At 37.7% G+C, this 23,579-nt stretch overlaps 1 protein-coding gene across 2 annotated transcripts in view; it reads left to right on the top strand.

Annotated features, from left to right (window-relative positions):
- PFDN1 (prefoldin subunit 1) overlaps positions 1 to 23,579 on the top strand; it is a 69,125-nt gene that overhangs the window by 12,057 nt on the left and 33,489 nt on the right. For both annotated transcript variants that reach the window (XM_054511727.2, XM_045893647.2), the window contains exon 3: positions 23,134 to 23,218. In XM_054511727.2, the coding sequence (XP_054367702.1) occupies positions 23,134 to 23,218 (85 nt within the window). The remainder of the gene's footprint in view (positions 1 to 23,133; positions 23,219 to 23,579) is intronic.

Below are 23,579 nucleotides of genomic sequence, written 5' to 3'. Positions count from 1 at the left end.
AGTCATGATATAGAACATTTTCATCAGAAGTTCCTTCTTCTCCCAAGTCATTTCTTCCCTCCCTGAAGTTCTGCTCTAGGCAATTGATAATCTGACTTGTATCACTGTTAATTTTGCCCATTTTAGAACTTCATATGGATGCACATATATGTGTGTGTGTATATATATATATAAAAGAGAGAGAGAGAATCATTATAGAATGTACTCCTTTGTGTGGTTTCTTTCATTAAGCACAGTGCTTCTGAGATTTATCAATATTGTGTATATCAGGCTTCCAATGCTGGGCTGCAGTTCCACTTCTTTACTCTTGCCTCTGCCCTCTTTGTGCTTGCCAGCTTTATCTTCCAGGTTGGCTGTAGGAGTTCCAAATATTTCATTCAGATGTGACAACATCTAGAGTTAGAAAGTACCATGTTTTCTATGTCACATTTGTAGGAGCAAAGAGATCTTTCTCAGAAGTCTTCAAAAGGGCCACCTCTCACATTTCATGACAAGAACTTTATCACGTGCTTGGGTTTAAATCTTGGGGGATGGGACTGCCATGATTGGGTAAGACCAATCAAGATTCACCCCAGGATTCAATTCCCTGAGTCACTTGGGGAAGTGGAGGGTCTCCAAACAAAATTTGGGCTCTTCAACGAAGAAGAGGAATGGATATTGGGTAGCCAACCAATAGTGTCTACTAAAATCGTCAGCAGCAGTCTTTACAGTGACCAACAGTTGAAGGCTAGCTACATGAAAACTCTTGGTACTATATGTAAGATGAATTAGGGAGAGTTTAATTAGGGACTACAGAAGGAAGCTATTGAAGTAATTCAGGAGTGTAATAATAAGGGCATAAGTTAAGGTGGCAGAAGTGGAATGGAAAGGAAAAGGGTCAGTATGAAAGAAAATGATGAGTCAGTGATAAATTGGGAATATAGAGGGTACAAGGAAGGTATTTGCAGGTTTGGGACTTAGGTGAGTGGGCAAGTGGTGGTATCATTGATAAGATATGAAATGAAATGGGGAAACTGCTTGTAGGGAATGTTGGTATGGGTAGATAAAAGGAGTTTAATTTGGGACATGTTGAGTTTGAGATGTGGAACATACAAGTAGAAATGACAGATGATGCAGAGATAGTGTAGTTGATGGGGGTGATATTATTTTGCGATATTTTGTCGTTGATGGGGGTGATATCATTTAGCCAAGTTGAAGCCTTGAAAATAAATGAGTTCTTGGAGGGACTTTGGGTAGAGGTAGCTTGGTGGATAGCCTTCCATAATGCTTGAAATACTGACCCTGGAAGAGAAAAGGAAGGGGTTGTGTGTTTAAGAATATAGTAGTAGATGAGGGGACACAGTATAGTACTAAGATGTAGCAGCATCCCTCAGAGTTAGATTTGAGCATACTGTGTTCTGCAGATTTCTTTTGCCTAAGGTATGGCAGGTCTAGGTGCTGTATTTTTGGATTATAATCTGAAACTATGCTATTTTGTTGCTCAGATAGTTCCACTTTGGCCATTGGTTCTTTCAGGTTGTCTTCAACTTGTCCCCAACCATTTTTCGTTTGTTTCTTTTAGAGAGAGAGAGAGCGTGCGCGCGTGTGCGTGCACACACACAAGTGCTTGGTTGGGGGAGGGGCAGAGGGCGAGGGGGAGAGAGAATCTTAAGCAGGCTCCACATCTGACGGGATCTCACAACCCATGAGATCATGACCTTAGCTGAAATCAAGGGTCAGACGCTTAACCGACTGAGACACCCAAGGATTTAAGGATGAGTTGTACTCCATTGTGTATATATACCACATTTTTTTTATCCATCCATTAATGGACACAGGTTGCTTCCATGTCCTGGCTATTGTAAAACTAGTGCTACAGTGAGCATGGAGTGCATATCTTTTCAAACTGGTGTTTTCTTTTTCTTTGGACGAATACTTAGAAGTAGAATTGTTGGATCATATGGTAGTTCTATTTTTTATTTTTTGAGGAACCTCCATACTATTTTTTTATAGTGTTTGCAACAATTTATATTTCCACCTACTGTGCTCAAGGCTTCCCTTTTCTCCTTGTCCTTACAACGCTTGTTATTTTGTGTGTTTTTATAATAGCCATTCTCAAAAATTTGTGGTGACATCTCATTGCGGTGTGATTTACATTTCCCTAATGATTAGTGATGTTGAGTACCTTTTCATGTACATGTTGGCCATCTCTCTATCTTCTTTGGAAAAATGTGTATTTAGATCCTCTGCCCATTGTTAAATGAGGGTTTTTTATTATGTTGTGAGAGTTCTTTTTTTATGTATTTTGGATATTAGCACCTTATCATATATATGATTTGCAAATACTTCCCAATTCACAAGTTGCCTCTTCATTTTCTTTTTTTTTTTAATTTTTGTTGTTGTTGTTTGTTTTATTTATTTATTCATGAGAGTCAGAGAGAGAGATAGAGAGAGGCAGTGGCAGAGGGAGAAGCAGGCTCCCCGCCTAGCAGGGAGCCTGATGCGGGACTCGATCCCAGGACCCTGGGATTGTGACCTGAGCCGAAGGCAGACGCTTAACCATCTGAGCCACCCAGGTGCCCTTCATTTTATTTTCTTGGCTGTGTATAAGCTTTTTGGTTTGATGTAGTCCCCCTTACTTATTTTTGCTTTTGTTGCCCAAGTTTTCTTCTGGGAGTTTGATGGTTCAGGTCTTATGTTCAAGTCTTTAATCCATTTTGAATTGATTTTTTTGTGCATACTGTAAGATAGTGTCACAGTTTCATTCTTTTCATATGGCTATCCAGTTTTCCCAACGCCATTTATTGAAGAGACTGTCATTTCCTCATTGTATATTCTTGGTTCCCTTGCTGTAAATTAATTGATCATATATATGTAGGTTTATATCTGAGCTTTCTATTTTGTTTCATTGATCTATGTCTGCTTTTAGGCTAGTACTATATTTGATTACTATAGCTTTGTAATACAGTTTAAAATCAGGAAGTATGACACCTACAGCTTTGTTCTTTCACAAGATTGCTTTAGATATTTGGGGTCTTTGATGGTTCTGTACAACTTTTAGGATCCTTTGATGCAGTTCTGTGAAAAATGCCATCAGAATTTTGATGGGGAATGCATTAAATCTGTAGATTGCTTTGGGTAGTATGGACATTTTAACAATATTTGTTCTTCTAGCCCATGAGCATGGAATATATTTCCATTTGTGTTGTCTTCAGTTTCTTTGATCAGCGTTTTATAGTTTTCAGAGTACAGGTTTTTCATCTCCTTGGTTAAGTTTATTCCTAGGTATTTTATTATTTTTGGTGCAATTATTAATGGGATTGTGTTCTTAACTTCTCTTTCTGCTACTTCATTATTAGTGTATAGATATGCAACGGATTTCTGTGTGTTGATTTTTTGTTTTTGTTTTTTCTTTTTGTACGTTGATTTTGTGACTTGCAGCCTTACCAGAAGTCATTTAACAGTTCTAATAGTTTTTTGATAAGAGTCTTTAGGGTTTTCTCTATATACTATAATGTCATTTGCAGATAGTGAAAGTTTTACTTCTTCCTTACCAATTTGGATGCCTTTTATTTCTTTTTCTTGTCTGATTGCTGTGGCTAGAACTTCCAGTACTCTGCTAAATAAAAGTGGTGAGAGTGGACATCCTTGCCTTGTTCCTGATCTTAGGGGGAAAGCTCTCCATTTTTCACCATTGAATATGATGTTAGCTGTGGGTTTTTCTTATATGGCCTGTATTTTGTTGAGGCATATTCCCTCTAAACTTACTTTGTTTCAAGGTTTGCATCATGAATGTGTTTTATACTTTGTCAGATGCTTTTTCTGTATCTGTTGAATGATCATTTGGTTCTTATCCTTTCTTTTATTGTTAATGTGATGTATCACGATGATTGATTTGCAAATATTGAACCACCCTTGCATCCTGGGAACAAATCCCACTTGATAGCGGTGAATGATTTTTTAAATGAATTGTTGGATTAGATTTTCTAATATTTTGTTGAGGATTTTTGCATCAATGTTCATGAGAGATCGTGGCCTGTAGTTCTCTTTTTTTTGTAGTGTCTTTATCTAGTTTGGTATCAGGGTAATGCTGCCTCATAGAATGAATTTGGAAGTTTTCTTTCCTTTTCTATTTTTTGGAATAGAGAAGAATAGGTATTAATTCTTCTTTAAATGTTTGGAAGAATTCACCTATGAAGTTGTCTGGTCATGTACTTTTGTTTGTTGGGATTTCTTTATTTTTGATTCAGTTTCAATGCTGGTAATTGGTCTGTTCAAATGTTCTGTTTCTTCCTGATTCAGTTTTGGGAGGTCATATGTTTCTAGGAATTTATCCTTTTCTTCTAGGTTGTCCAATTTGCTGGCATATTATTTTTCATAATATTCTCTTCTAATCCTTTGTCTTTCTGTAGAGTCAGTTGTTATTTCTCCTCTTTCATTTCTGATTTTATTTGAGTCTTTTCTCTCTCTCTTTCTCTTATTTATTTATGAGTCTGGCTAAAGGTTTATCGATTTGTTGATCTTTTCAAAGAACCAGCTCCTGGGGCACCTGGCTGTCTCAGTTGGTAGAGCATGTGACTCTTGATCTTGGGGTTGTGAGTTTGAGCCCCACATTGGGTGTAGAGATTAGTTAAAAATTATAAAAAATTTGGGCGCCTGGGTGGCTCAGTTGGAAACTGAGGCTTAAGTTTGAACTCATTCTTTTTTTTTCTTTTTTTTTTAAGATTTTATTTATTTATTTGACAGAGAGAGAGAGATAGCGAGAGCAGGAACAGAAGCAGGGGGAGTGGGAGAGGGAGAAGCAGGCTTCCCGTGGAGCAGGGAGCCCGATGTGGGACTCGATCCCAGGACCCTGGGACCATGACCTAAGCCGAAGCCAGACGCTTAACGACTGAGCCACCCAGGCGCCCAAGTTTGAACTCATTCTTTACTATCCACCCTGTGTTTTAGGTATATGGTGTCATAATTTACATCCTTTTATTTTGTGAATCTCTTGACTGATTTTTATAGATAAACCTAATTTTACTGCTTTTGTGGTTCCCATTTTTTTCTACTTATGGTCTTTCCTTTCCATTGAAAGTTCTGTTTAACATTTTTTTGTAGAGCTGGTTTAGTGGTGATTAATTCCCTTAACTTTTATGTGTCTGGGAAACTCCTTATCTTTCCTTTTATTCTGGGAAATTCTTTAGCTCTTTCCTGGATAGAGAAAAACCTGGTTGCAGGTTTTTTCTTTCAGCATTTTGAATATATCATTCCACCCCCTTCTGGCCTGCTGAAAAAATCAGTTAATAGCCTTATGGCTTTTTTCTTGTTTGTAACTGTTTTCTCTTGAGGATTTCAAAATTTTCTCTTTATCACTACTTTATGACATTTTAATTACCTCCTGGGGACCTCCTTGGGTTGCTTTTGTTGGGGGCTGTCTGTGCCTTCTGCATCTGAATTTCTGTTTCCTTCCCCAGACTGGGGGAAGTGTTCAGCTATTTCTTCAAATAAATTTTCTGCCCCCTTTTCTCTCTCTTCTGGGATCCCTATAATGTGAATGTTACTATACTTGATAGTGTCGCTGAGTTCCCAAAGTCTTTTCAATTATTGTTATTTTTTTCTTTCTTGTTCAGCTTGATTGCTTTCTATTACTGTCTTCTAGGTTACTTATTCCTTCTTCTGCTTCCTCTAGGCTACTATTTATTCTGCTATGTTTTTAATATCGGTTATCGAGTTCTTAATCTCTGGTTCATTTTACATTTTCTTTCTCTTTGTTGAGGATCTTACTGAGGTTCTCCACTCTTTTCTCAAATCCAGTGAGTCTTTCTAAACCATTACTTTAAAATCCTTATCAGGCACATGACTTATCTCCATTTCATTTAGCTCTCTTGCTGTGATATTGTCCTGTTCTTTCATTTGGGGCATATTCCCTTGTCTCCTCACTTTGTTTGACTCTCTCTGCTTCTATGTGTTAGGAAAGTCAGCTATTTCTCCTGCTCTTGAAAGTAGTGGCCTGATGAAGAATAGGTCCTGTAGTGCCTTGCAGTGCAGTATTCCCTGCTCACAAGTCCTGGCCCTTCAGGGATGTTTCTTATGTGTGTTGTGTGTGCCCTGCTGTTGTGGCTGATCTGCGTTTGCCTTCAGTCTAGTCGTCTTTAATGGTTCTCTTTGCCTGTTTTGGGCAGGGTTTGGCCCCCATGTTGTTAGTGGGCCAGTCTGGGTCCACCTTGTGCTTGAGTTGAGTCAGACCAGGTTTTTGCCAGAGATGCAGTAGAACTGAACTTCAGGGTGCTCTCCCTGTATTGTGCCCTGAGAAACTTTTGTTGTTGGAAAGGGCCTGCAGTCAGACCCAGTGTGTGCCTCCAGTTGGGCCTGTAGTTGGAGTGGTGTGGGGGGTTATCTTCCCTTCTCCCTGGGACAGGAGTCACTTTGGAGTGGTGCTAGCCCCTCTTGGGACTGCTTGCACACTACCAGGCTTGTGACACTGCTTTGGACGGGCTCTGAACAAGGGCATATTGGAGGGAACACATTAGCAGCAGAATATGAGAATGGGGCTCGTGGTGCCAGTATGGTCTGTGCTGGTCTGCTGCAGGAGGGGACCTGCAGCCTCCTGGGAACACTATTGCTGAGGCCTGCCAGGTTGGAGGGGGCAGAACTGCAGAGGTGCTTGTGGACAGGGATGCTGTTAGCAAGCAAGATGGAGAGTGTAGGTCCTGTGCTGGTTCCCACAGGTATATCTAGGCTGTAGGGTGGGGAAGAGAAATGGTACTTGCCAGCTCTTTGGTTCTTGGGGAAGTCTCCCAAAGGTCTCAACCCTTCCTGTACAGACTGAGGTTAGTCAATAAATCTCCTTCCCATATACCCCAGGCATTTTTCAAACTGCTGCTTCTGTGCTGTTTCTCAGCAGGAATGTTTCTTGTCCTCTCTCTCTCTCGCTCTTTTTAAAGATTTATTTATTTGAGAGAGAGAGTGAGAGCATGCATGCATACATGCTGGGGGAGGGGCAGAGGGAGAGAATCTTCAAGCACACTCCCCACTGAGTGTGGAGCCTGATGCAGGGCTTGATCCCATGACCCAGGAGCTCATGACCCGAGCTGAAATCAAGAGTCTCACGCTCAACTGACTGAGCCACCCAGGTGCCCCTGTTGTGCTCTCTGTTTAAGGGCAGGGACTCCACCCTCCCCACTCTCCTAGAGCAGAGCCTCCTGATGATTAAAATCCCAGGCGTTAAGCCCTACTGATTGTTAGGCCCCTCTGTTTTCCAAGCCAAATGTTATGGGGGATTTGTCTTCCCCATGTGGGTCCCTTGTGCCTGGGTTGGGGGTCTGGTCATCTCCCCTCTCTGCGTCTGCCAGTCGCTCCCTCCCACGGACAGTCCTTGGGGTCCGTTTGGCTTTCCACCCTTCCTATCCTCTTTGATGTGGCCCCTTCTCTACATTTAGATGTGGAGAATCTGTTCTACCAGTCTTCAGGTTGTTTTCTGGGTTTTTTACACTGATATGAGTGTTATCTAGTTGTTCTGTGGGATTAAGTGAGTTTAGGATTCCCCTATTCCACCATCTTCCCCTGAAGTCTCCCCAACCCCCCCTCTTGTTGGGGATTTTTGCATCTTTGTTCATCAGGGATATTGGCCCATAATTTTCTTTTCTTTTGGTGTCTTTATCTGGTTTTAGTATTAGGGTAATGCTGGCCCTCTAAAATGAATATGAGAGTGTTCCCTCCTATTTTTTTGGGAAGAGTTGAGTTGAGAAGGGTTGATATTAATTCTTCTTTGAATGTTTGGTAGAATTCATCAGTGAAGTCATCTGGTTCTGGACTTTAACTTGTTGGGAGATTTTTGGTGACTGTTTCTGTCTCCTGTAGTAATTGGTCTGTTTAGATTTTGTGTATATTTACGATTCAGTCATGGTAGATTGTTTCTAGGAATTTATCCATTTCCTCTAGGTTATCTAGTTTGTTGCCATATAATTGTTCAGTCTTTTATGATCTTCTGTATTTCTGTGGTATCATTTTAAAAATTTATTTATTTATTTATTTTAGAGTGAGTGCATGAGGGGGGTGGGGAGAGCCAGGGAGCCCAATGCAGTACTGGATCCCAGGACCCGGGGAGCCTCTGTGGTATCATTTGTAACATCTCTTTCATTTCTGATGTTGAGTCATCTCTTTTTTTTTTTTTTTTTTTTGTCTTGATGATTCTAGCTAAAGGGTTATCTTGTTTATCTTTTCAAAGAACCAGCTTTTAATTTCATTGATCTTTTCTATTGTCTTTTTACTCTCATGCTCTCTCCTCTAATCTTTGTTATTTCCTCCCTTCTACTAACTTTGAGCCTTGTTTTTTCCTTTTTTTTTTTTTTTAACCTTAGATCCTTGAGGTGTAAAGTTAGGTTGTTTGAGATTTTTGTTTCTTCCTGTAAAGTTTGGTATTTTGCCTTTCCAATTTCATTTATCTCAAAGTATTTTTTTATTTCTCATTTGATTTCTTCTTTCATGCGTTGGTTGCTTAGTGGCATGTTGTTTAGTCTCTACATATTTGTGAATTTTCCAGTTTATTAATTTTATGTAAAATTCCAGTTTATGTAATTAATTTCTAGTTTCATGAAAAGATCCTTATATGATTTCAGTCCTCAGATTTATTAAAATTTGTAGCCCAACATATGATCTAACTGGGGAAATGTTTCATATGCACTTGAGAAGAATGTGTATTCTGTTGATTTTGGATGAATGTTCTGTAAATATTAAGTCTGTTTGGTGTTATGTGTCATAAAGGCTGATGTTTCCTTAGTGATTTTCTATCCATTGATGGAAGTAGGGGCATTAAAGTGCCCTGCTATTATTGTATTGCTGTTTCTCCCTTTGGATTTGTTAATATTTGCTTTAATTATTTTTTAAAAGATTTTTTATTTTTTAAGTAATCTCTATACACAGTGTGGGGCTTGAACTCACAACTCCAAGATCTAGAGTCGCATGCTCTTCCGACTAAGCCAGCCAGGTGCTCTGCCTCGCTTTATATTTAGGTGCTCCTGTGATTGGCATGTTAATATTTACAAATGTTGTATCATCTTATTGGATTGACTCCTTTATCAGTATGTAGTGCCCTATTTTGTCTGTTATTACAGTCTTTGTTTTAAAGTCTATCTTGTTTGATACAGGTATAGCTGCTCCAGCTTTCTTGTGGTTTCTATTTGTGTTGAATATCTTTTTCCATCTTTTTCACTTTAAGTTTGCATATGTCTTCACATCTTGTAGGGAGTATCTTTGAGGAAGTGGGTAGATGGGTCATGTGTGTTATTTATTCACTCTTGTCTTTTGACTTGAGAATTTAGTCCACTAACAATAAAGTACTTGTTGATAGATTTGTGCATATTACCATTTTCTTAATTGTTTCTGGATGTTTTTGTGGTTCTTCTCAGTTCCTTGCTTCTCTTGCTCTTTTCCTTTGTGGTTTGATGAGTTTTTTAGTGGTATGCTTATATTCCTTTCTCTTTATTTTTTGTGTATTTACTATAGGTTTTTGCTTTGTGGTTACTCTGAGGCTTACATACAATGACATGTCTAAAATGATGTCTTTTAAGTTGATAACAACTTAAGTTTGACCCCATTGTAAAGCTTAACGTTATTACTCCTGTCCTGCAACATTTTATGTTTTTGACGTCACATTTTACATCTTTTTAAAATTTTTTTATTTTTATTTATTTATTTATTTTTTTAAGATTTTATTTATTTATTCATGAGAGATAGAGAGAGAGAGAGGCAGAGGCAGAGGGAGAAGCAGGCTCCCCGCAGAGCAGGGAGCCCGATGCGGGACTCGATCCCAGGACCCTGGGATCATGACCTGAGCCGAAGGCAGACGCTTAACCGACTGAGCCACCCAGGCATCCCTTACATCTTTTTTTAAAATAGGAATGGTTTTATTTGTATTTGTTTGTTTATTTGTTTTTAAATCATAATTCCAATATTGTTAACATACAGTATTGTATTAGTTTCATGTGTACAATATAGTGATTCAATAATTCCATACATTATCACACAGTGCTCATCATGACAGGTGTACTCCTTAATCCCCATCACCTGTTTGACCCATCCTCACTCCTCACCCCCTCCCCTACGCCACAACCATTACCTTGTTCTCTATAGTTAAGAGTCTGTTTCTTGGTTTGTCTATCTTTTTTTTTCCTTTGCTCATTTATTGTGTTTCTTAAATTACATGTATGAGTGAAATCATATGGTAACATTTTACATCTTTTAAAAAAAATTTTATTTAAATTCAACTAATTAACATATAGTGTATTAAGAGTTTCAGAGGTAGAGTTCAGTGATTTCATCAATTGTATGTAATACCCTGTGCTCAGGTGCTCGTATTTGGCTGTTCGTTGGCTTCATGCTGGCCTTTCGATTTCTGATTGCATCTATGTGGATTCTCTTTGGAGGTTATGTTGTTAAAGAAAAAGCCATCGTATACCCTGGAATTGCTGTATTTTTCCAAAATGGCTTCATCTTTTTTGGAGGACTGGTTTTTAAGTTCGGCCGCACTGAAGAGTTACGTCAATGAAAACATCCAGTTTGCTTCCGCATAGCAGCCCTGCTTGGGTTTTTTACTACTCCCAGTTTTTTGTAATGCCATTTTCTAAACTCATTTTTGAGTGTAGTCTCAGCTTCAATTTGTACAATACTAAAACCATGAGAACTTCCTATGTAAACAACAACAAAAATCTATTGTGGTATGCGTTGGATTAACTTATAAAATCTTGAAAATATGCGACATGAGTAATTTTTTATTGTTTTATCATGGTGTAATTTGTAAAATTAAATTACAAAAGGAATTATAGATGCAAAAAAAATACAACACCCTGTGCTCATTACATCATGTGTCCTCCTTAATGCCCATCACCCAGTTATCCCAGCATCCCTCCTCCCCTCCTCTCTAGCATCCCTCAGTTTATTTCCTATCCTTAAGAGTTTCATATGGTTTTTCTCCCTCTCTGATTTCATTTTGTTTTATTTTTCCCTCCCTTCCCCTATGATCCTCTGTTTTCTTTCTTAAATTCCACATATGAGTGAAACCATATAATTGTCTTTCTCTGATTGACTTACTTTGCTTAGCATAATACCCTTTAGTTCCATCCACGTCCATTTCATATCTTTTTATCTTATGTATCCCTTAACTAATTATTGTAGTTGTAATTATTTTTATTAGGTTTTTTTTTAAAGATTTTGTTTATTTTTTCCCTTATTTTCCCTTTTTAGAATGTTATGTAAATGGAAGCATACTGTATATAACTGTTTGTGTCTGTTGCCTTTGACTTGGTATAACTTTTGAGATTTCTTGATGTTGTTAGGTGTATCAATAGTTTTTTTTTTTTTTTTTTTTTAAGATTTTATTTATTTGAGAGAGAGAGCACGAGTGGGGTGAAAGGCAGAGGGAGAAGCAAACTCCCTGCCACGCAGAAAGCCCGGTGTGGGACTTGATCCTGGGACTCCAGGATCATGACCTGAGCTGAAGGCAGTCGCTTAACCAACTGAGCCACCCAGGCGCCCAATATTTTGTTCTTTTTATTGCTAAATAGCATTTCATTGTATGGCTGTACCACGTTTTCCCCATTTACCAGTCGATGGACATTGAGTTTCCAGTTTTTGGCAGTTATGAATACAATAGTCATAAATATTTGTGTACAGTTTGATTTTATTTTTACAGATGTATGTTTTTATTTTTCTTGGTTATAAACTTAGGAATAGGATTGCTGTGTTCAGTGGTGAGTGATTGCTTAAGTTTATAACAAACCTGCCAACTCTTTTCCAAAGTGGCTGTACCGTTTTTGCCAACCATCTGTGTATGAGAGTTCTAGTTGCTTTGCATCTTTATTAATGCTCGATACTGCCTTTTTTGTTGTTGTTTATTCTAGGCATTCCAGGAGATATGTAATGGTGTGTCCTTGTGGTTTAATTTGCATTCCTTTAATAACTCATGATGTTGAGTATTGTCATCTTCATGTCTTCTTTGATGAAGTGTTTCTTAAAGTCTTTTGGCTTTTTTTTTTTTAAGATAAAATTCATGTAACATAAAATTCACTTTTTAAAACACTTTAAAGTGTACAAATCAGTGGTTTTTAGAATATTCATGGAATTATGCAATCACTGCCACTAATTCCAGAACATATTTTTCACTATGAATAGAATCAGTGAACCCATAGTTGTTATTCCATATTTCTCCCTTCTTTTGGTTGTAGGCAATCACTAATCATTCTGTCTGTATAGATATGCCTATTCTGGACATTTCATGTAAATGGAATCATACAATAATATATGATTGTGTTTGCCTTCTCAGCATTATGTTTTATTTATCTTATTTTATTTTAAGAATTATTTATTTAATCTTGAAAACCCAGTGTGGGGGTTGAACTCATGACCCTAAAATCAAGAGTCACATGCTCTTCTTACTGAGCCAGCCAGGCACCCTCAGCATTATGTTTTAAAGGTTAATCCATGTTGTAGCATGTATCAATCAGTACTTTATTCCTTTTCATTGCTGAGTAATATTCCATCGTAGGAATATACCACATTGTATTTATCCATTCATCAGTTAATGGACAGTTCAGTTTCCACTTTTTGACTATCATGAATAATCTGCTTTGAATATTTATATATATGTGTGTGTGTGTGTGTGTTTCTTTCTTTCTTTCTCTTGGCTATGTTCCTAGAAGTTGAATAGCTGGGTCATAAGTAACTCTATATTTAACATTTTGAGGAACCGCCAGAATGTTTTTCATAGCAGCTATGCTATTTTACATATCCACCAGCAATGTATGAGGGTTCCAGTTTCTCTATATCCTCTCCAACATTTGTTATTACCTATCTTTTTCATTATTTACACCCTAGTGGGTGTGATCATGCTTTTACTTTTAACCTATATGTGTCTTTTTATTTAAGGTAGATTTATTGGTGATTGCATAGTTGGGTCATGATATTTAATCCAATTGACAATTTGTGCCTTCTCATTAGGACGTTCAGATCATTTATTTTTCAAGTAATTGTTGCTGTGGTTGGATTGAAATCTGCCACTCTGCTACTTGTTTTCTTTTTGTTTCATTTGTTCTTCATTCCTTTTCCTTTTTTTTCTGCCTTCTTTTAGATTATATATATATATATATTTTTTTTTTTTTTTTTTTTTCCCTAAGATTTATTTATCTCAGAGAGAGAGGGAGCATGTGTGGTGGAGAAGGGGAGAGGGATAGAGAGAAACTCAAGCAGATTCTACACTGAGCACAAAGCCCAACGTGGGACTCAGTCTCACAACCCTGAGATGACAGCCTGAGCTGAAACCAAGAGTTGGACGCTTAACCAACTGTGCCACCCCAGCACCCCTCTTTTAGATTATTTTTTATGGTCCTATTTTATCTTCATTTTTGGCTTATGAGTCTTTAGTTAAAAAAAAAATTAGTGATTTTCCTGTTTTTACAATATGTTTTTGTTACAGTCTACCTTTAAGTACTATTATATTGCTTCATCTTTAATATTATATTTCAAATCCCTTTCCCCATTCCTTTTTCTTTTTACTGTTATACCTTTTACGTGTTATAGTTTATTTTTAAAGATTTTTTTTTTTAATTTATTAGAGCGAGAGTGTGCACAAGCAGGGGAGCAGTAGGCAGAGGGAGAAGCAGACTCCCTAATGAGCAGGGAGCCCGATGCGGGGCTTGATCCCAGGACCCTGAGATCATGACCTGAGCTGAAGGCAGATGCTTAACCGACTGAGCCACCCAGGTGCCCTTATAGTTTGTTTTAGATCAGGAGTTGGCAAGCTTGTTTTCTAATGGGCCAGATAGTAAATATTTTTTGACTTTGCTGGCCGTATGATCTCTGTCACAACAGTCTCTCTTAACTCTGCCTTTGTTGTGAAAGAATATCCATAGACATTATAAAAACAAATGAATGTACCTGGATTGGACTGCTGGCCATAGTTTGCCAATCTCTGCATTAGGCAGTCACCTATCTTTTTTTTTTTTTTTTAAAGATTTTATTTATTTATTTGACAGATAGATGGAGAGCACAAGTAGGCAGAGAGGCAGGCAGAGGGAGAGGGAGAAGCAGACTCCCTGCTGAGCAGGGAGACCGACGCGGGGCTCGATTCCAGGACTCCAGGATCATGACCTGAGCCGAAGGCAGCCACTTAACCGACTGAGCCACCCAGGCGCCCCGGCAGTCACCTATCTTTTAAAATGACTAACAATAGGAGTGCCTGGATGGCTCAGTCAGTTGAGTGTCTGACTCTTGATTTGGGCTCAGGTCATGATCTCAGGGTCATGGAATCAAACCCCACGTTGGGCTCATGCTCAGTGTGGAGTCTGCTTGGCCCTCTCCCTCTGCTCCACTCCCTGCTTGTGCTCTCTCTCTCTCCCTCTTTCTCTCTCAAGTAAATAAAATCTTTTTAAAAATGTGACTAATGATAAAAAAATCTCATATTCATCTTAAATTATACTGTCTCCAGTGCTTTTCATTTCTTTGTAAGTTGCCTTGTTATATTCCTTCTGCTGAAGAACTAATTATAACATTTTTTATGGTCTATATTTGCCAAAATAAATTGTGTCAGCTTTTGTTTGAATTTTTTCTTCATTTTTTTAAAGTAGTTTTTTTTTTTTTTTTTTTAATTTATTTCGGAGAGAGGAAGTGTGCATGAGCCGGTGGGGAGGAGTAGTGGGTGATAAAGAATCCTCAAGCAGACTCCCCACTGAAGTATAGAGACTGACTTAGGGTTTGATCCCAGGACTCTGGGATCATGACCTGAGCCAGAATCCAGAGTCGACTGCTTAACCGACTGAGCCACCCAGGTGCCCCTTCTCCTTCATTTTTGAAAGATATTTTCACTTTGTATGTACTTCTGGGTTAATAACTTTTTTCTTTTAGTACTTTGAAAATGTCATTCCATTGTCTTCCGCCATATATAGTTTGTGACAGAAAGTTTGCTGTGCCTCTTACCTTTGTTTTTCTAAATGTAATCTGTCATTTCTCTGGCTGCCTGTAAGATTTTCTGTTTATCTTTGAGTTTCAGTAGTTTGATTATGCTACCTGTTACATCTTGGTTTTGATTTTGATTTTATTTTGCTTGGGTTTCTCCAGGTGTCTTGGAACTATGATTTGGTGGGGTTTTTTTTGTTGTTGTTTAATTTGTTTTAGGAAATTCTTGTTCATTATTTCTTCAGGTGTTTCTTCTTCATTCTTTCCTTCTGGATCTCTAATTACACATATGTTAGGCTGCTTAGTATTGTTTCTTAGGTCTTGCATGCTGTATCCTATTTTTTTGTTTTGTTAGTTTATTGTTTTTTTAATAGCTTTTTCTGTCAGTTTGATTAATTTTTATTAACCCATCATCAAGTTTACTTGAACTCTGCCACCCACCTAATTAGGAACATTGTAAATTAAAGTCTGTGCTGGAGATTTTCTAAACCATACAGTAGGTCGAATTTGGACCATAACCCATTAGAAGGCCAGTTATGGTTACACATTCTTTGATTCTTTTTTTAGTTAAAATACTTTTTTTTTTTTTTTAATTTTTAGGAAATGTAGGATTACCTTTAGTGAGACTTTAACAACTCTTAGCACTGCTCACATAAGTTTTAGAAGTTAATTGTTTGTTTAATGTTATGTCTCCTTCAAGAAATAGTTCATGATCTGCTTGATTTGTCATTTGCTTTTTTTTTTTTTTTTTAAAGATTTTATTTATTTGAGAGAGAACAAGCAGGCGGAGAGGGAGAGGAAGAGGGAGAAACAGACTCACTGCTGAGCAGGGAGCCCTATGTGGGGCTCGATCCCAGAACCCTGGGATCATGACCTGAGCTGAAGGCAGATGCTTAACCAACTGAGCCACCCCAGGCGCCCCTTGTCATTAGCTTTTTGATAGCTACTTAAAAAAATAAAAATAGCAGAGTCTTTATATTCCAGTAAGAACTGATATCTGAAACTAATACAATGTTACATGTTGGTTATATCTTAATTAAAAAAAGACACCCAATTTTTTTTTCTGAGTAAAAATGAAATTTTTTTATATATATCATGCTTAACTATTTAAAAAAAATTGGAAGTCATAGGTTATGTTTTGAAATGTTATTTACATCCTGAGAATTAAAATATGAAAATTATACTCTTCCCATATGACTGATGTATCTTTAGTCAAATTAAAAAAAAAATTCCATTTCGCTATATTTCATTTTTTTATTGTGTTGAATTTTAAAAATATTTTTTAACTGAAGTACAGTTGACAATACAGTGTTAGTTTCAGGTGTACAAAGTGATTCAAGAAGTCTGTTCTGCTCACCATGAGTGTAGCTATTGTCTGTCATCAAACAATGCCCTTTCAGTACCACTGACTATATTCCTTATGCTGTACCTCATTCCATAACTGGAAGCGTGTATGTCCCACTCCTCTCCACCCATTTTGCCATTCCCCCACCCTCCTTCCTTTGGTTATACATGCTTAGGGGACATTTTTGTTTGTTCATTTTATTTACTTCCATGGTATAGATAGGTTTCTTCTATTTTACCATACTGAGAGACAAGTTTGATTGTTTCTTTTCTTTTCTTTTTTTTTTTTTTTTACCCACTCTTCTTCACTCTGACTGAAGGTAGAACCCTTTGGGGACCTGGCTTTAACTGAGGATTCTCCTAATAATATCTTTGTTTTGGATGGTTTCTAGGTTTTATCTCCTGTTTTATCTCCTGTTTCTTTACCAGGTTGGATCCTCCAGGTCTCTGGGATTCAGCAGGAACTCTCAAGTTGAAATCAAATTTACCATTCTCACACCTTTCAGAATTCCTGATCTCACTTCTTTGGGGCTTCTGGAATGTTTCATGTGTGTTTGCTCAGCAAAATGTTAGAAAAACAATTTTTTTTTTGCTTTGTTTTTAATAGGAAGAACGTTCAGGGTATCTATTCTCCATTATGCCAGTAATGAAAGTCTCTACTTGCTCAGTATTCCACAATATGGATGTGCCATAATTTTATTTTATTAATTTATCTTTTTAAGGATTTTATTTATTTGTATGACAGAGGAGAGAGACAGCAAGAGAGGGAGCACAAGCAGGGGGAGTGGGAGAGGGGGAAGCAGGCTTCCCGCTGAGCAGGGAGCGTGATGTGGGGCTCAGTCCCAGGACCCTGGGATCATAACCTGAGCTGAAGGCAGACACTTAACGACTGAGCCACCCAGGTGCCCATTTTGTCTGTTGTTTAAAGATTTTATTTTTAATCTCTACACCCAAGGTGGGGCTCAAACTTAAAACCCTGAGATCAAGAGTTGCACGCTCCACCGACTTAGCCAGCTGGGTGCCCTGAATGTACCATAATTTTAAAATTTCTTCTTTACTAAGGGATTTTAGTTCTTCCTTGCTAAAAAAAGTTATGACAAAAGTTTTTTTGCATGTAGATCTTTGTATGTATATGCTAGTAGTTTTCATCACTAGTGGGATGAGGCAAAGAAGCCAGATAGACTCATTCTTTCTGTTTTAAGTAGGCTCCACGCTCAGCATGGAGCCCAACATGGGGCTTGAACTCAAGACCCTGAGATCAAGACCTGAGCTTGAGATCAAGAGTCAGATGCTTAACCAAATGAGCCACCCAGGTGCCCCAAGATAGACTCATTCTTATTCATCCTTTTCTGTGCCACTTAATTTGTGAATGCCCTAAATGCCATATGTTTTCAGATAACCTCTAAAAGTTTCCCATCCATACAAAATACATTATCATAAGCATATTGTTGTGTCTGAATAGTTTATGTCCAGGTGAGCATACCCAAAAGACAACATTATCACTCATCTTGGATTATATTTTGGGCAGGTAAACAACACTCTTGATTCATGCTGAGTCATTAGATAGTGGAAGTCACATAGCATCCTGCAGGACAGTTCAGAACATAGCCTCTGATGTTTCTCAAGAAACAAACACAAAAGCCATCATAAAAGTTAATGTATTTTAAAAAAATGTATTTCAGGTGGCATAATTCTAAATAAATGAGGAAATTAAATAGCAGGCTACTTGTGCTTGAAAGTTGACAGTGCAGGGCCACATATGTAGAAGCCTTTTTACAAAGCAGGGACTCTAGTCTAGAATATATAATCCTGAATATTGTAAGCACATTCTTTGCATGTCATTTGTCAAATAAAAATAACTTTCCTCTTCACAGTTTATTTTTCCTTTGTGGCACATTTTGAACTGCAGAATCCTTTATCTACCATTTGGCTTTCCATAAGCTATCAGGCAGGATCTCTGTGAGATTCTCTACTTTGAGAAACTATGTGCCTAATATTTATTTATGATACATGACTCATAATTACATTATTATGTGTTTTCAAAATAGCATGTGATAATTTAGCTCCTTTTAACAACAGATAAAATGTTTCTAAAGACTTTTTCCAGAAGTTCAGATGTTTCTTGGGGCCCTTCCCAATCTTCATTGGATTTATGGTTGGAGTTTTTTTTTGTTTTTTTTTTAAGATTTTATTCATTTGACACAGAGAGACACAGTGAGGGGGGGAACAAAAGCAGGGGGAGTGGGAGAGGGAGAAGCAGACTTCCCGCTGAGCAGGGAGCCCAATGCGGGGCTCGATCCCAGGACCCTGGGATCATGACCTGAGCCAAAGGCAGACGCCTAACGACTGAGCCACCCAGGCGCCCCCGGTTGGCGTTTTTTAAAAATAAAGGACTGGGGCGCCTGGGTGGCTCAGTTGTTAAGCGTCTGCCTTTGGCTCAGGTCATGATCCCAGGGTCCTGGGATCGAGCCCCGCATCGGGCTCCCTGCTCAGCCAGGAGCCGGCTTCTCCCTCTCCCACTCCCCCTGCTTGTGTTCCCTCTCTAGCTGTCTCTCTCTGTCAAATAAATAAAATAAAATCTTTTAAAAAATTTAAAAAAAAGGACTAAACCAAATTTTCCATAAGGTTTTTTGTTTGAATTTTACAGTGTGACTACTCACTGAGGTAAACATTTGTGTTTACGCAATACTCATCCTTGTTTAAAACTTTTATGGCTGAGATGTCCTTAGGCTTATAGTAAATTGGCTAGCTTCAGTGACATCTCTCTGGCCTTTGAAGTTGGCATAGTCCAGTATAGCCACCTAAGGGGTGTGTGGCCATGGAAAAACATGTTTTTGTTGTTGAGTGTTCTTGCTTTCTAGTAATTTTATTTTCTGCTCAAGGGATTTAGTATCTGTTCAGATACTTTATTTTTAAAGGCCACATAAGTAATGACTTGATCTCTAATCTTAGCTTTGAAAATTTCCCAGACACTAATAAAGGTAATGTCTGATGACCTATTATTTGAGAATACTACTCATTGGCCAGCAGTCAGTGCTATTTAAAAATGTATATTTTATTCTGAAAATTATTTCTATGGCTAAAAGGCTTTGTTAGTAAAATTGTGCATCTAATGACATAATTTGGTGACTTTTGGGCCTAGATTTATAATTACTTTTTACGTGGTATCACTGAGACTTAATGTAGTTAAAATACTTTGCTCTTCAAATACTGTACTAAATAGTTTTTTTTAAAGATTTTATTTATTTGAGAGAGAGAAACAGAGTACAAGCAGGGGGAGAGGCAGAAGGAGAGGGAGAAGCAGACTCCCCACTTAGTGAGGAGCCCAACATGGGGCTCGATCTCAGGACCTGGAGATCATGACCTGAGCCAAAGGCGGCCTCTTTTTTTTTTTTTTTTTTTATTTATTTGAGAGAGAGAGAATGAGAGACAGAGAGCACGAGAGGGAAGAGGGTCAGAGGGAGAAGCAGACCCCCCGCTGAGCAGGGAGCCCGATGTGGGACTCGATCCTGGGACTCCAGGATCATGACCTGAGCCGAAGGCAGCCTCTTAACCATCTGAGCCACCCAGGCGCCCCTGTACTAAATAGTTCTGAGAAAAATATTCAGTAAATCATAGTCTTACCAGAAACAGCACCTATCTCTTGGACTAATAAGAATATTTTGGTCACAAAAGGTTATATAGAAATCCTTATTTTGCATGAATGTGCACTATCTTGGCAGTGACTATAGGAGTAAGATTTTAACAAAGGATCAACTGCTGAAGACCAGGATCATCAGTTAAGTGATGTGGACTGTCCACATCAGGACATTAACAAGATTAATTATTGGTGGAGTGAAAGAGAACTTTACCAGGTTGTATTATATATGACAGGGTGTATTTATAAAGAAGAAGAGCAGTTTTCTCCCAGTTGTCTGGACAAAGCTGGAGTTGCCATTTTTGGTCTGTTTTTACTTGTTTTATGTCTATAATAACAGATCCTCTTGGTAAAAACCCACCTTAGACACAGTGGTGGTGTTTTGTTGTTGTTGTTTGGTTTTGTGTTGGGTTGTGTTGTTTGTGGTTGATAGAGAAAACTACATATTGCCACCTTGATATGTTTTCTTATTTGGCTTTCTGTTAAAGGGAGATACACAGGTCAGTGAAACAGAATAGAGAGTCCAGAAGTAAACCCACGTATATATAGTCAATTAATTTATGACAAAGGAGGCAAGAATATACAGTGGGGAAAGGGTAGTCTCTTCAGTAAATGGTGTTGGAAAACTGGACCACAATCTTACATCATATACAAAAATTAACTTAAAGTGCATTAAAAACTTCAATGTAAGACTTAAAGCCAGTAAAACTCCCAGAAGAAAATACAGGTAGTAAGCTCCTTGTATTAGTCTTAGTGAGGTTTTTTTGTTTTGTTTTTGTTGTTGTTTGCATCTAACTCCCAAAGTAGGAGTAATAAAAGCAAAAATAAATGAGGGGACTACATCAAACTAAAAAGTTTCTGTACAGAAAAGGAAACCATCAACATAATGAAAAGGTAAACTACTAAATGGGAGAAGTTATTTGTAAATCATGTTTTTTTTTTTAAGATTTTATTTATTTGACAGAGAGAGCACAAGCAGAGGGAGAGGGAGGGAGAAGCAGGCTCCCTGCTGAGCAAGGAGCCTGATGTGGGACTCGATCCCAGGACCCTGGGATCATGACCCGGGCCAAAGGCAGCCGCTTAACTGACTGAGCCACACAGGCGTCCATGCAAATCATATTTCTGATAAGGGGTTACTATCTAAAATATAAAAAGAACTCCTACAACTCAATAACAAACAAAAAAAACCCAATCCAATTAAAAAATGAGCAAAATAAGTCAATCAGAGAAAGACAATTATCATATAATCTCACTGATGTGAGGAATTTGAGAAACAAGACAGAGGATCATAGGGGAAGGGAGGGAAAAATGAAACAAGACAAAACCAGAGAGGGAGACAAACCATCAGAGACTCTTAATCTCAGGAAACAAACTGAGGGTTGCTGGAGTGGAGGGGGGTGGGAGGGATGGAGTGGCTGGGTGATGGACATTGGGGAGGGTATGTGCTATGGTGAGCACTGTGAATTGTGTAAAACTGATGAATCACAGACCTGTACACCTGAATCCATACATTATATGTTAATTTAAAAATTAAATTAAAAAAGATATACTTGGAAAAAAAACGGGCAGAGGATATGAATAGACGTTTTTCCAAAGAAAACATACAGATGGCCAACAGACACATGAGAAAACACACACATAAACACAATGGAATAGTACTCAGCCATAAAAATAATGAAATATTGGCATTTATGACAACATGGATGTACCTAGAGGCTATTATGCTAAGTGAAGTAAGTCAGACAGAGAAAGACAAATACCAAGTGATTTCACTACCAGTGGAGTCTAAAAAAAACAGAACAAAGAAAACAAAACCCAGACTCATAGATACAGAGTTAGGGGTGGGGAGCTGTTGGAGGGCAAAATTGGCAAGGGGATTAAGAGGTACAAATTTCCAGTTATAAAAATAACTTAAGTCTTGGGGATATAATGTACAGCATGGGGAATACAATCAACAATATTATATTAACTTTATATGGTTAGAGATGATAACTAGACTTACTGTGGCAGTTTGTAGTATATACAAATATTGAATCACTGTGTTGTACACATGAGACTAAAAATATTATTTGTCAATTATACTTCAATAAAAACAACAACAAAAAGAAATGAAGTTTAGTTCTTTGTTGCTAAACTCTTTTTTTTTTTTTTTAAGATTTTATTTATTTATTTGACAGAGAGAGAGATAGCAAGAGCAGGAACACAAGCAGGGGGAGTGGGAAAGGGAGAAGCAGGCTTCCCGCTGAACAGGGAGCCCAATGTGGGACTCGATCCCAGGACCCTGGGATCATGACCTGAGCCGAAGGCAGACGCTTAACGACTGAGCCACCCAGGTGCCCTGTTGCTAAACTCTTAAGTTATATGCAAAGAGAAGAAACCATCTGCCTAATTAATTGCAATCTTTAATGGAAATCTGTTATAGCCTAGTTCAACACTTGATTCCAGTAGAAGGGAAATAATTCATTTCACTTTTTTGAGGCTACAAAATAGTTTATTCTTCTTTCCCTACATGTAGCAAGACTTATGAACATAGGTTCACAAAAGAGATTCAGTGCTAATTATTAAAGCTTCCTCATATTTCCACTCTCATCAGTTGTAAATAATGTATCTGACTGTAAAATGGAAAAAGTTGAAATTTTCCACTTGTGCATTTTGAGCTTTTCAGAGGTATTATAAACTCTGGAAATAATAATAAAAGATACTAGGCTTTATACAGTGCTTTTTGTTTGAGGAACTCCTATAAACACTAATGCATTGATCCTAACACAGTACTTGATTGTGACTTTAAAAGGTCATGAGTTAGTGCTGTTACAAAAAAAAAAGTTTAAAAAGATTGGAGGGGGAGCTCTAACTTATAAATACTTTTAAAAAAATATCTAGATAAAAGTTGATCTAGACAATTGAAAAAATAAAAATTATGGTGGATTTTTATTAACTTTTAGCCTGTGATAGATTTTTATCCCTTTAATTTTTTTCATTTATTTGTGAATCTTAAAGCTTAATTCCCTTCTTAGAGTAGTAAGCAGAATTTTCTTTCAAACTTTTAGTCCTTCTCAGCCAAGGCTTAAACTTGTGGTGGTTTCCTGAGTTTGTCACATTAACATAGCAATGCATTTTATTGGTCCCGAATTAGAAGATCATTGTTTTAATTTTCTTAGTTTAATATCTGTAGTATGTAGCTGTTGATTTTGATGATTATGGTGGTCATGTGGCTTAATCTTCAACTTTTTTGTGTTTTGTAGGTTTATTCTTCAGTCCAAGGAGGCAATTCACAATCAACTGTTAGAGAAACAGAAAATAGCAGAAGAAAAAATTAAAGAATTAGAAGTAAGTTTTGAGTGAATATTGACAGTAGTAAATTTTAAGAAAAAGGTTATTATCTCACTCACATGTTAAATGAAAACGTATGCCTGCCGAAGTCATGTCATGTTGTTTTCATTCTAATTGAGTTTTAGAGCAATAAACCAGTCATATTCATGGCAGTGTGCAAGACATTCCTCCCCCCTCCCCCAAAGGAAAAGAAAAAAAAGGAAGGAAGAAAAAAGAATAGTCTCTGGGAGATGTAGAGATTTTTGAAGAAGATAGGATGCTGTTAATCTGAATGTATTTTCTCCATTGCCTTCAAATGAACATGTCTGTTTTTAAAAGCAAAGCAGGGGTGCCTGGGCAGCACAGTAAGTTAGGTGTC

This window comes from Mirounga angustirostris, unplaced genomic scaffold (assembly GCF_029215605.1).
Source record: "Mirounga angustirostris isolate CCGP_5_RB_7025 unplaced genomic scaffold, mMirAng1.0.hap1 SCAF_7, whole genome shotgun sequence".
Classification (NCBI taxonomy): Eukaryota; Metazoa; Chordata; class Mammalia; order Carnivora; family Phocidae; genus Mirounga; species Mirounga angustirostris.
The sequence above is the reverse complement of the archived record's forward strand: the minus strand, read 5'-3'. Positions and strand labels throughout refer to the sequence as shown.